This window comes from Grammomys surdaster, unplaced genomic scaffold (assembly GCF_004785775.1).
Source record: "Grammomys surdaster isolate TR1022 unplaced genomic scaffold, NIH_TR_1.0 137, whole genome shotgun sequence".
Taxonomy (NCBI): Eukaryota; Metazoa; Chordata; class Mammalia; order Rodentia; family Muridae; genus Grammomys; species Grammomys surdaster.
The window spans coordinates 14940469-14954241 of NW_021604595.1; the positions used below are offsets into that span (position 1 = coordinate 14940469).

The following is a 13773-nucleotide window of genomic DNA, read 5'->3' on the forward strand; positions in this document are numbered from 1 at the left end:
GGGGAGGAAGCGTGGCCTGGTACACACCTGCAATTTTAGTTTTGGTGAAACCAAGGAAGGATGATAACTTTCAGGTCATCTTGGGCTACACAATAAGAAGAAACAAACTGGGAGAGGCACCTGAGGATGTGGCTTTGCTTGTCTCGTGCTTCCTATGGAACCTGAAACCCTAGATTGGAACACCTTGTTGTATATAATCTAGCACTTGTGAGGTGGAGGAGGGGGGGGGAGTCAGAAGTCCAAAGTCATCTTCAGCTGAAAAAAAAAAAGTTTGAAATAAGCCTGAGAAACAGGAGGCCTTGTCTCAAAACAACAACAAAAGGAGAAGAGAAAGGATGGGGGAGGGTTGGGAAGAAACAAAGGCGTAACTCCCGCCAGTTCCATTCCAGTTAAACAGATTTAATTCATCTCAAGCAGCGCCATGAAACTGAAGCAGGTTACACAGGGAGAATGAAGAGTGCCAAGAGTCCTTTGTGACTAATGGAGTCATAATGGGTCCCTCTCCCTGCAATTATACAGCGGGATATCACAGTTTCCTTGGTAGCACTTTCCCTGGTGCTTTCATTATAGGAACCTGGCAAGAAGTTTAATGCCTTTGCTCGAGCTGTGACTCACTGTAAAAGAAATACCTGGAAGCATAGAGCCAGAGTTAACACCTTCTGACAGCTTACAGAAAAGGTGGCAACTGACCCCAAAGTCGTTATCACAAGAGGAAACACGGGCTAGACAGAGACTTTTAACAGTTCACTTACACACAAGAACCATGTACATTCCTGTCAAGCAGAATATCCAGAGATGGGAAATGGTGTTTAATACACAGCAGGCAAGGGCTGAACAAATTGCTAATAAGAAACAGTCCCAAGAAATAGACCTGCTCTGGAGAGCAGGATCGCAGAAGGAGAATGGAATCAATGAGACGGTCAAAGATTTCCCATGTAAAACAGTAGCTGAACTGAGAAATCATGGGCTTCAGAAACCCAGAGGGCTGGGCACCCCGTTTCTAAATGGAAATTTGTTGGAAACTGTAATCTAAGCACTTTACAGGCGGAGACAGGAGCACAAGTTCAAGTGAGGCGTTTATCGTGAGATTTTTGCCTCAGAACAAATGTTTTAAAATAAAAAAAAAGCAAAGAGCTGAACACGTCGATGCTCCCCTGCACCCAGCACTCTGCCGGCAAGTCCAACAACTTCTGTGTTCAGCACGCTCTCCTCTATGCCCAGCACCGGATTCTCTGCCTTCTGTTTCAAAGCCCAGCACCCTACCCTCTGGATCCAGTCCTCCGTGCCTTGTTCTTTGAACCCAGTTCCTCGAGCTCAGCCATTGCACTCTACACCCATAGGCCCTTCCCTGCCCTAAGCGCCCTGTCCTCTGCGGCCAGAGCCACACGCCCTACCTCTGCTTCCTCCGCTCAGCATCTTTACTCTGCCAAGTACCCACCCCGGAAACCCTCTCGCTTCCAACTCAGGCCACGCCCCCAGTCTCGCCTTTGCTTCTGCCTTACTGGCTCAGCTTTCCTCTGTTCTTGGAGTCCTTGGTTCCTCCCAGGAGTCACGTCTGGATCCTCCCCTGCCCAGTTCCTCCCACCGATTCCACCCATTCTTAAGCATTCGGGCTCAGTCTGTCCCCAAGGCTGACTTTAGCTTCCGTGGCCGGAAGAGTGGCGCGGTGCTGGTGTACGAGGTAAGTTTGCAGCCTCAACTGTCCTGTCTAAAGTCGCCAGCAGGGTTTGTCGCCCGCCCTTGGAGCTACTGCTCTATTATCTGATCTGGTTAGCAAAACAGAAGGATATTCCTTTTGGGGATTTCCCAGCGAGAGAGCTCTGAAGAGTGACCTCGCATGTCCGTCCTTCGACAAGTCCCAAAGGGTGTGCTCAGGCCGCCGGGCAAACCTGGACCAGCAGCGAGCTCGGTTCCCTGAAGCACTCAGGCTTGCAGGCGCAGCCGCGATCTTCCTAGGAGACACAGTGCCTTGGCCAAGGTGACACTTTGTCCAAGCACCAATAGCTATTTAGCGTAACGCCACAGATGGGTAATCAGTTATCACCAGCGTGGATTTCAAGCAATTGGTTCGCCAAGTTGAAAGAGGTGACTCAAAAGTTAAAACCTACACACCATTTGAATACATTTGTACCAGTCTTTGGGAAGTTGCTTTGAAAGAGCCTTTCCAGGACATTTTAAAACACCCTTTCTTTTCTCCTTGGAATGGCCCATTTTCCTCCTCCTCCTCCTCCTCCTCCTCCTCCTCCTCCTCCTCCTCCTCCCACTTCTCCCTCTTCCTCTTCTTCTTGAGGAAAAACAATGTAGACAGATTTTATTCAGGAATCATTTGAAGCTAGATTGTTGGGACAGCAGAGAGAAAATATAAACATGGCATTTTGCTCTGTAAGGTTTGGGACAAATCAGCAATCCTGCTGCAGAAATGAATAAGGAACAAATAGAAACCACTGTTTGTAGTCTCCGGCAGGTCTTCAGGTTAGCAGTGGCTCAGCTGAACCTGGGCAGACCAACAGTGAGAGCCAGTCAGCAGGACTCTGAATATGCAATGAGCCAAGTGAGATGGAGGACCCAGGCAACGAAGTAAAACTAAGACTCTATGCACTGTATAAGCCGTGTAAGCCTGAGATCTGACAGTTTAAAAAAAAAGTTTGTGTGGGCTGGACAGACAGCTCAGCAGTAAGAGCACTTACTCTTAGTAAGAGTATCCAGAGGGACCAGGTTTGGTTCTCAGCCTCCACATCCCTACTCACAGCTGTCTCTAACCCTAGTTGTTAAAAATATCCTTTTTTTTTTTTTTTGCGCTCCTAACATGCAGCTTGAATGTTTGAGTTGCATGACTGACCCATTTTGGGGTATATGTATCCAGGCTTTGGTTTGTTTTGCTCTTTATATTAGAAATAGACCTTGAAATACTCTTAAAGCCCAGGGTAGCCCCTACTCTCTCTCCTAAATAAAGAAATGTAAAAGATTTAACAGTCAGATGTTTGGTCCTTTGCTTGATTCCCCTCTGACTAGAATAAATCCACAGAAAAGATATTTGGGGACAACTGGAGAAAGTTGAATATGGGCTGAGTTTTAGCGACTATCATGTAGTTGCTAAATAAGAGCGGTTGTCGAAGTTATTGTTAATGGTGCCATTGGCTACATCATAAAGTGTTTGTGCTTTAAGAAATGCATAGTAAGGGCTAGAGAGATGGCTCAGTGGTTGAGAGCACCCTCTGCTCTTCCAGAGGTCCTGAGTTCAATTCCCAGCAACCACATGATGGCTCACAACCATCTTTAATGGGATCTGATGTTCTCTCCTGGTTTGTCTGAAAACAGCAACAGTATACTCACATACATAAAATAAATAAATCTTAAAAAAATAGAAATGCATAGTATTCAAAGCTGAAATACAGTGGTGTGTGGGAATGTTTTAGATTTCTTGCTATAAACACAAAAGAAAAAAGATAAGTAAAGTACACGTTATCAATTTTAGTACGTTTTTAATTTGGGTTAATTTCCTTTTGTAACTCATCTTTTTTGTGAATGTTTGGCAACTGTTATAGTAATATTGAGAAAGTTGTAATGGTAGAGATGTCCTTGGTGTATCTGCAACCCTGAACTCCTGTATCATTGTTTAATTTTCTACAAGATGACTGGCATGGGTATCTATCACAAGTTTGTATAGTCAAGAACTTTACTTGTCCAAAAAGACTTTGCCCTCAGCTGCTGGAAGGTATTATCTAACTCGTGACCCAGGATGTTTGCCCTGTACCTTTGTATGCAAGGAGAGCCTAGCTGTGGATTTCAGGCCAGGGTGGTATTATGTTAGGCAAGTTTGCCTGTATGTTAGAGTCCTGGCAAAAAAAACAAAAAACAAAAAAAAAAAACAAAAAACTGGACACTGAATCCATAAAGAGCTTCTTTGATGGCAAGTCTCCGTGTATATTATCATGTACCGATCAATCTAGAAACTCCGGGGGAGAGGACAATAGAGGACACATTGGCTTTTCCTCTGAACTCTATCCTGTGAGCTTTTGACCTGGGCTTATTTAGTTTAACTGTAGCTGTGAATAATACCACAGCTTACAGGGCCACCATGAACCTTTCTAGTGGATTATTAAACTGAGGTGATCGTGAGGACATCCTCTTCCAGGACTCTCCAGCCTTGCAATTCATGTCAGAAGTGGAGGCAGTTAGGAGGGAAAGCCAAGACCAACAAGACCATGACCTTGGTTCACTGTGAAATCCCAGGTCGTCCACTCTAGGGCAACTTTGTGTGATGTCAGAGCCTCCAGCTCCTGTGATTTCCAAAGCCTCCTTTGTCCTCTGTTAACTAACTCTATTACAAAATATAAGCCAGGCCTTGGTGGCCCACACTTTTAATCCCAGAAATCAGGAGGCAGAGGGAGGGGGATCTCTGTGAGTTCCAGGCCTGCCATGTCTACGTCGAGTTTCAGGACAGCTAGGGCTACACAGAGAAACCCTGTCTCCAAAAACCAAAAACAATTTTTTTAAAATTTAAATTGTTTAAAAATTATTTCTAGCCGGGCGGTGGTGGCGCACGCCTTTAATCCCAGCACTTGGGAGGCAGAGGCAGGTGGATTTCTGAGTTCGAGGCCAGCCTGGTCTACAGAGTGAGTTCCAGGACAGCCAGGGCTATACAGAGAAACCCTGTCTCGAAAAACCTAAAAAAAAACATAACTTAAAAAAGAAAAAAAAAAAAAAAAATTATTTCTGAAAAGTAGCTGAGTGGGATGTTTTATTCACTGCAGGATTATAACCCCACCTACCCTCAAATAAAATTAGTTTTCTTTTTATCTCCTGACATGATCCTCAGATGAACTTCCTGAGGACCAGGAAGTGTAAGACTCCATCCCTCCCTGCAGCAGCTACAGCCCTGTTGGGCAGTTAGCAGGAGTTTACCACTAAATTTCTGGTTCTGTCCCCATAGAGTTCAAGACACAGTCCCAGACTTCCAAATGTCCCTTGACTTTTCAAAACTGACTCAGTACTTTTACTTCCTAGGAAAGCTGTGATCACAAATTCAAAATTGTTGAACCTTAGGGATTTTAGAGTCGATCTCTCAAAGACTTTCTCTTGCGTATTGCATACTAATCACCCCTGTGCTCTCTACAGGCTGCAGAAGGACCCAGTAATATGCCTAAACCAGCTGTGTTCGACTTTGACAATAAGGCCAAACAAGATGCACGGATGGTAAACTTACTGTTATTGACTAGAGCAAAATTGGCTTGTTTCTCGATAAGTAGTTACCTACGGAGCCTTTACAGTTCTTTGAAGTCCTTTTTCTCATGACTGTCACCAAGATTGGACTTGTGCTCACAACCTTGCCTCAGCCTCCCAGTGGCTGGAATTACACATATGGGTCACCTCTCCCATTACTACTGAAGTTGTGTTGTTCCTTTATTGAATCAAAGCCCCTGCTCTTGCTTGCATAGTGGTTTTTATTAGCATAGTATGCTTCTCAAGTTACTTATTATGACGGTTGAAGGACTTTGTCATCTACTCCTCAGGAAACTGCTAGGCAGAACCATGTGAATCTTGTATCCTGTTTGAGTTCCTCCTCTGAAGCCTCAAGCCAGGGAAAGCGTGGAGCTGATGAGAGAGCCCAGGAGTCTAAGGATATCCTAGTATCTTCTGAAGATGGCATTACGAAGATCATATTCAATCGGCCTGCCAAAAAGAATGCCATAAGCTTCCAGGTGATGCTCCTGCCCAGGGACTGGACACATTTTTCTTAACTTCTATTTCTTTCACTTGTGCAACTGTAGAATTTCAGCATTGTTTCTATTTTTGTGGAAGAAGATTAGAGCATTGGGCTTCATTCAGCAAAATTGGGCATCGTTTACAACTTGTGAGTTTCCAGTAGGTTCTACATATCCAGAAGGCAATGAAGCTTTGCTGGGAATGGAAGCATGAAACAGTTAAATCAGTCTCAGTGAAAAAATCATTAATAGGAGATGCACTGAGGCCTAAGGGAGCATAAACCTCCCCAGAGTGTATTCAAGTCACTGCTTTCTGTGCTTTCCTAGGCTTGTGGACCCTAACTTTGTTCAAGAAGCTGAGGGAGGAGAGAAAAACTATAAAAGAAGAGACAGAGGAAGAGAGGAAGATAAGGAAGGGAAGGGGAAAAGAGAGGAGAGGGAGAGGAGGGGAGGAGAGGGAGTTCATCTTCAGCCAATCATTGATAGCCCTGTTTGAATGTGTTGTTTCACTGGGCAATTTTAAATTTTCCCTTGAACTGCATTGATAAGTTAATCACTTGAGCCCTCCTCCTTGATAATGGGCAGTTATCAGATGCTTGGAGCTGAACTGAAGAATAGAGTTTGCTGGAGAATAGAGCACAAGGTCCTTCAGTGGGGGACCCTGTGCTAATTTGAAATGTTAAGAATCTTGTAAACTTGCTCGTGCACCTTCCAATTGATACAGCATTTAATCCTGAGAAGTTTGTGTGTGTGCCCTGAGTCGCTCTGTGTAATTTACTCCTTTCACTCATGCAAATGTAGAATTTCAGCCCTTCCTGCAGAGAGGACCCTGTCACCATTATTTAGAAAAATAGTTCAGCAGGTTAGGAAGTGACTTGGTAAGTTCTTACAGCTGGTAAGCAGGAGAATCTAAATCGATCCATTTCTTTCCTGGCCCTGGTTCTAGCCAGTCACCTTGGCTGCTGTGTCTCCTTTACTGTGATTCTCTGGAATTATTTCCCATCTGCCTTGAGGGAAACAGTCACATCAGTTTACATACTTTTACTTTTCCAGTATCTTTATAAATACCCACCCTTCTCATCATTCTCCCATATCGAATTTTATTAAAGTAAAACCTATACCAATTTTGAGAACATACTAAAACTATGGCAAGACTTTCAGATACATTCAGAGGACAATGCCCTTGTACCCAGCACAGTGTCTCAGGAATCTGGCCTCTGGCCTTAATTGTCACTTCCCAGACTGCCCAGGACACTTATTCTCTCTTGAAGCCACAGCTGAGATGCTGTTCCAGGGACATTTTTCTCAGTCACCTTCCTTCTTACTTGCTGGAGGCAACCTCAAGAGTTCTAGCAAGCTGTGTGCTGGCCATGCCCTTGCCTTACTCATCTCTGTTGAGCACAGTAGCTGTCCAGCCACAAAGCTAAAGGACTGGGTCTCTCCCTTGTTCACTTTTGGAACAAAGTGGTTGTCTTGGTTAGGGTTTTACTGCTGTGAACAGACACCATGACCAAGGCAACTCTTATAAGGACAACATTTAATTGGGGCTGGCTTACAGGTTCAGAGGTTCAGTCCATTATCATCAAGGTGGGAATATGGCAGCATCCAGGCAGGCACGGTGCAGGAGGAGCTAAGAGTTCTACATCATCATCTGAAGGCTGCTAGCAGAATCCTGGCTTGCAGGCAGCTAGAATGAGGGTCTTAAAGCCCATAACCACAGTGCCACGCCTACTCCAAAAAAGGCTACACCTACTCAAACAAGGCCACACCTTTTAATAGTGCCACTCCCTGGGTGGAGCATACACAAACCATCACAGTGGTTATTTGGTACATCTGCCACAGCATCTGTGCATCATGTGCACCCAGGAGTTGTCAGGGGAATGGAAATCCTCTCGGGAAGCCTCTGTTGTAGCATCAATACAATCTCTAAGAGTGTTTATCGCTGTGTTAAGAGAAGGCTTTCAGACTGATACAGTGGCTCCATCCACTGGATGATGGATCTCATTTTCATTGTTCTTTTAATCTGCCTTTTCATTCACGTAGATGTGTCATGATATTATGCGAGCACTTAAAAATGCCAGCACGGATAACTCGGTCATAACTGTTTTCACAGGTAAGACACTTCCTCAGACTTACTCAATTTCTACTTTAGGGAGTCTCGTACTATGGTCTAATTTATAAATGTACCATAATATCATGGGTATAAGACAAGTACTCTTTGACAGTTATTTATTGCTAAATCATATGCCCCAACTTGACTGGCACAGTAAAGCTTATTATGACTGTTACAAGAGTCAGGACAGAAAACAACTCGACTATCCAAAAATGAATGAATAGACAGTTTTTGTCTATCCACAGATTCTCCTAAACAATAAAAAGAAATTACAGCGTGATAAACAGAAACATATAAAGGAGTTTTTTTAAAAAAAAAAAAAGGTTCAGCAAAATTATCAAAATAAGAGTAGATGTTGTTTGGTTCAACTCATGTGAGTTCTATGGTAATGAACCAAAGTTATACCCTGTTGACAGAGTCTGAAAATAACTTTGCTGGGGCAGATGGGATGGCAGGGCTAGAAAACCATCTGGGACATTCTGAAGTGTCAGTACAGTAGCCTCTCAACGGAATGTTTCTTTTTGTAATTTTGCCTCGCAGAATTTCAGTTATATGTTCTCACCCTTGGTCTAGAAATAAGTAGAAATTTCTAGAAAATTAGCAGTGTGTTTTCAATAAATGTTGTATAGTATACTGTTATTTTTTAAAGTTTGTTGTTATGTCTTACCCAGCCTTCATACTGAACTTTGCCACAGGTATGTACAGTCTCCCTCAGCGTCTCCTTGGAATTAGTTCCATGGCTCTCATCAATAGAGAACTTTACACACCCACGTTCCCTGTATAAAATCACGTGGAATGTGCATAGAAGGCCCAATCACTCCATCTACTTTTAAGTTCACTCTGGGTGTCTACAGTGCTTAACACAGAGTGATGCTATTTCAGAATTCATCACATTGTTTAGAAGTGGACAGTCACAAGGAAAGAAGTCTGTGAATATTCAGTACAGATGTATTTGTTTGTTTGTCCTCAAATGTTTTCTATTGCTTGAGTCCATGGATGTAAAACCTGAAAACAAAGAGGATCAATTAGAAAGGAAAAACCACAATACATAATTTAAAGCCTGGTACCACACCATATCTCAGGGGTTTGTGGACCGTCTTGGCATGTTCCCCCTGAGGATAAGGGGAAACCACTCTGTCTTGTCTTGGCCTGGGATCACTCTTGTTTTTACAATTATCAAAGGTATTTAATGGTGCTAGGATAATAGCCCGAGGTAGAGTGCTTGCCTAGCATGCAAAAAGTCCTAGATTTGATCGCCAGCTTGGGCATGGTGGCATAGGACCAAATACTGGTGATCAGTAAGTGGGGACAGGAAACTAGCAGCTAAGGGTCATCCTCAATGATGTTGGGAATTTGAGGCCAACTTGAGCTACTTGAGACCCCTTTTCCAAATAAAACTCATTAAGAAGTATCCATTTCATGGTAGGCAAACTATACTTTAATAAAACACCTTCAGTGGCTCTTAACACAGAGACAACGGTTCTTACTGTAGACAACCCCACCCAGTCTATCTATTCATCTTAAATATAACAGCTCCCCGTGTACCCACTTCTTTCTCTGCTTCAGCCCTGGGGGCTCTTCTTTCAGTCTGTTATGTACACCCTGGAGACCTCAGACACAGAACCTTGTTTGCACTGTTTCCTCTCTGCCAGCCTTGCCTGTCCTTCAGATCTCAGTCCAGCTGTCCCTGCTGTCCCTTCCTCAGTGAGCTTAGCCCTGAACACCCCGATAGACCAGCCCTGTTCCATCAGTCATGTTGTATGTAGTCACACCACCTCCATTTACTTGTGTTCTTTAACACTCACATCTTGATAGTCCCTGGTGTGTTAATGGGACTCACCAGTGTTCTTCTAGTGCATGGTCCAGAGCCCTGCACACAGCAGATACACAACGGCTGTAGAATGAATAGCCATGTGAAGGAACCGTGTCTTCCACTGAAGGTGTGTGTGTGTTCATTAAAGTGTTGATTGTACCGTTCCCAGGAACTGGTGACTACTACAGCAGTGGGAATGACCTAAGAAACTTGATTAATGACGCCGGTAAAATACAGAATGCAGCCATGTCTACTACACTACTGAGGTAAGAGTGACATTAGTCTGATCCTAAGGGGTTCATTCTGTTTTTTTCCATTTTCCCATATGTGTTATAGTGTACCTGTATCTATGCATATTTTACATGTGTTTAAACCCAGGTGTGTGTGTGTGTGTGTATATATATATATATATATGTGTGTGTGTGTGTATGTGTATGTGTATGTGTATGTGTATGTATATGTGTATGTGTATATGTGCTTCAGGTCTTAGGTAGACAATCATCTTTCATTGCTTTTCCACTTTCTTCATTGAGACCTCTTCACTCAAATGCCAACCTCACTCATATGGCTGGTTTTGCTAGCTGGCTTGCTCTGGGTTCCCATCTCTATCTTCTGAAGCAGGCCTCCACACCCACCCCGAATTTATTCAGGTTCTGGGGATCCAAACTTCTCTCCAGTCCTCCTACTTGATTGGCAGGTGTTTTAAGTGATGAGTCATCTCCTCGGCTCCCCAAGAGGGTTCATTCTTAACACATGAGTAAAATGCCCACTCTGTGCTGACGCACTTCATTGCGATTCCCCATCAGATTCCCTCTCTTCATTCTGCCCTCTCCATGGGATTGACTGGAAAGTGTAAGGTGAGAAAGAGCAGAGGGAGTGTGAGTTCTCATGCTTGCATGGTGTGAACAGACAGTGCCTGTGAGTGCTGGCCCACTGGAAGTGGTCTTGGAAGCTGTTGAAGGAAGGCTGAGGCTTCAGCTTCCCAGTTCTGCTGAGTCTCTCAGTCTCCCTGTGCTAGAATATGGGGTCATGTACTCAGACACCCACCAGGATCTCTCCGGTCATAGGTGGACCACAGTCTCGAACTCACAGCCCAGAACAGCGTGTGAGTCAGGCTCAGTCTGACCTTTCATTGGGCCCCATATACAAGGATCTTGATTTAGTCTGGGAAGGTGATCCTTTAGGGTGGTGTCAGCTTTAATTTATATAATCCTTTCTATAGTTAGGTAGGGCTACTCTGAAATATTTAATGCTTTCCTATTCCCATTTCTGTAGGGAATTTGTAAACTGTTTCATAGACTTTCCGAAGCCTCTGGTTGCAGTAGTAAATGGCCCAGCTATAGGAATCGCTGTCACCCTTCTGGGACTATTTGATGCTGTCTATGCATCGGACAGGGTAAGTCCACTCCCAGCTAATGAGTGAGCTCTTGTGGGTCTCCTTTATAGTGGCTAGAGCTAAACAGATGATGGGAGTTAATGGTTATGCTGGTTAGTTTTTGTCAACTTGAAAGATTAATTAATATTAATTAATATTTTAGTTTTTGTTCTTACTATAGTGTTTCTCTGTGATGACCAAAAGTAAAATATTTTGAACACAGGCAAAAATACAAAGAAAAAGATTTAAGTTTAAAAACTTGAGAGTAGGGTTTTGATGAATAATGGAGCATTTAACTAATGTAAGCAAGGCTCTGAATTGGATCCTTAGCAACATCAGAGGAAGAGAGGAAAGGAGGGAAGGAGGGAAGGAGAGAGAGAAGGAGGCAGGGAGTGAGGAAAGAAGAACCATTTTATTAGGTGATAGTGATGTGACTGGGGAGGGATATAGCAGATATGTAGGGCCAAAGTATCTACTATACAGTGTGAGGATTATAGTCAATATTAGTGGACTATAGCCAGTACGTTTGCCAAATTAATAAATATACTATGGCTGCCCATGGCTGGGGTATGGCAGTGTGGGTTATCTGGTTCCACTAAAGTGGCTGTTTGCTTATATGTATCTCATAGTAGCATGTTGTTTAACCTTAAATACATACTGTGAAATTTATTATTTGGGGAAGAAAACACTCAGATATAAATCAGTGCTAGCATTTGGTCTCCATAACTTAAATCTCACTGGTCCCTGACTGCTGAAGCCTGAGGCTCTTACTGAGATGTGTTATTGTAAACACCAGATGAGATGACAGTTGTCTTAGCACTTGAACCTAGAACACTGACCCGGGAATTATGGACCAATATCCCTCTTCTGACGCCTTCTCCTTAGGAGGTTCTAAAGGTTCCTGGTTAACCATTAAACAGATTCCCTGACTTTTTACTGACTTCATAATAATACTGTGAAATTTATTATTTGGGGAAGAAAACACTCAGATGTAAATCAGTGCTAGCATTTGGTATCCACAACTTAAATCTTACTGATCTCTGTAGGGAAGGGCTGTGGAGGGCTGAAGCTGAGCAGAGCAGAACACCTGCCCACCTGCCGTCCAATAAAGGTCCAGGGTTCAAGACTTATGCTCAACCAGGCACCCAGCTGCTTCTCACAGCCCACTGCCCCACAGTAAACCAGTGATAGCATTTGGTCTCCATAACTTAAATCTCACTGGTCCCTGACTGCTGAAACCTGAGGCTCTTTCTGAGATGTGTTATTGTAAACACCAGATGTGATGACAGTTGTCTTAGCACTTGAACCTAGAACACTGACCCCGGAATTATAGGCCAGTATCCCTTAGGTTCTTCTGGCACCTTCTCCTTAGGGTGCTAAAGGTTCTTGGTTAACCACTGAAGAGATTCCCTGGCCTTTTACTGACCTCATAAACAAACACTGTAGTGAACAAGGGGCTCCCATTCAACCTATTAAGGTACCCATCACCTTGCCATCTGTCTGTGATAGATGCTGGTCTTAAATATGAGGGGCTAAACATACTGTTAGCTTTCTACCATCAAATACACCTTTTCTATGTGAGTTTTAAATTTGTTCAAATAAATGTTTGTACGCTCACAGCGTATAAGTACTTTGCTAATACACATTACACATATACACATTTTATCCTATACAGGCCTATTAGATCATACTAGGTTTACAGACAGAGGAACCTGTTACAGGAAGGGTAAGGAACTATCCTAAAGCCTTTAACCAGTCTGTTGCTAGAGCCTCAGCCCTTAACTGCATCTACCGTTCTATCTTTGCCAATAAGCATTGCAGTAACTGATGGTTGTCAAGTTCATACCTGTTTATGGCTCCTTGGCTACTGTCTCTCCTTTTTTTCTGAGTGTACTTTTGAAGGAAATTTTCCTGACCAAGTTTTCTGGGGTGAAAAGAAAAGTGACATTAATGAGAGTATTTCATGTCTTTACATGCTACATATATTATATATTCTCACAAATATGCATTGAAGTAAATTCTATGTCTTACTATTAGAAATTAAATCTAAGCATTTGTCTACTTATAGCAGTGATTCCCTTTCTAAAATATTTCTTATTCATCAAAAAATATAAGAAAGAAGTGTGTGTTGGCTTACACCTGTAATCCCAGCACTTCAAAAGATGAGGCAGGAAGATTGTCATGAGCTCAAGGCCAGCCTATCTGGGCTATAGAGTAAGACCTTGTCTCACAAAAAAAAAAAAAGAAAAAAAGAAAAAAAAAGTTTTCTTAAGTATAGAAAAAAATGAACGTGCTTGTCATCTCAATCCCAATATTGAAACAGACTGTGGAATCTGAAGAAGGCAGACGACCTCTAGGCAAAACTGAGACAAATGTAAAGTTGAGAAAACGATTGTTCAATTCACCAACAAAAGCTGGTCATTCAAAAATATTTTTAAAGTATATCCATAAAGTGATAGATCAAGAATCCAGTGTAAAAATAGGCAGTGAGGAGAAATAACACCCAAGGAATGAAACACAGTGGTTCTTTAAACCATGAGAGCATTAAAAACTGCCTGCTTCTCCAAGGAGCAGGTAAGACAAGCTCATCAAGAGAAGGCAAGTGTGTTACCTCGTGTGATGGCCCAGGTTTAAAGCCGGGGACCCACATGGTGGAAGGAAAGAACCAACTCTGTCTTCTGACCCTTACTTACACACACACACACACACACAGAGAGAGAGAGAGAGAGAGAGAGAGAGAGAGAGAGAGAGAGAGAGAGAGAGAGAG

General features: G+C 43.1%; 2 protein-coding genes across 2 annotated transcripts in view; one reads left to right on the forward strand and one right to left on the reverse strand.

The window, feature by feature from the left end:
- Window positions 1-1567: 1567 nt before the first annotated feature.
- Window positions 1568-13773, forward strand: part of LOC114617561 (enoyl-CoA delta isomerase 3, peroxisomal-like) — a 17106-nt gene continuing 4900 nt past the window's right edge. The window contains exons 1-6 of the mRNA XM_028763134.1: window positions 1568-1681; window positions 5119-5196; window positions 5514-5702; window positions 7749-7818; window positions 9801-9897; window positions 10907-11027. Coding sequence (XP_028618967.1) covers window positions 5140-5196; window positions 5514-5702; window positions 7749-7818; window positions 9801-9897; window positions 10907-11027 — 534 coding nt within the window. The 5' untranslated portion in view covers window positions 1568-1681; window positions 5119-5139. The remainder of the gene's footprint in view (window positions 1682-5118; window positions 5197-5513; window positions 5703-7748; window positions 7819-9800; window positions 9898-10906; window positions 11028-13773) is intronic.
- The window catches only part of CUNH6orf201 (chromosome unknown C6orf201 homolog), a 34880-nt gene continuing 30787 nt past the window's right edge, over window positions 9681-13773 (reverse strand). Inside the window, exons 4-5 of the mRNA XM_028763135.1 lie at window positions 12853-12930; window positions 9681-9712 (exon numbers count right to left, since the gene is read on the reverse strand). Coding sequence (XP_028618968.1) covers window positions 12871-12930 — 60 coding nt within the window. The 3' untranslated portion in view covers window positions 9681-9712; window positions 12853-12870. The remainder of the gene's footprint in view (window positions 9713-12852; window positions 12931-13773) is intronic.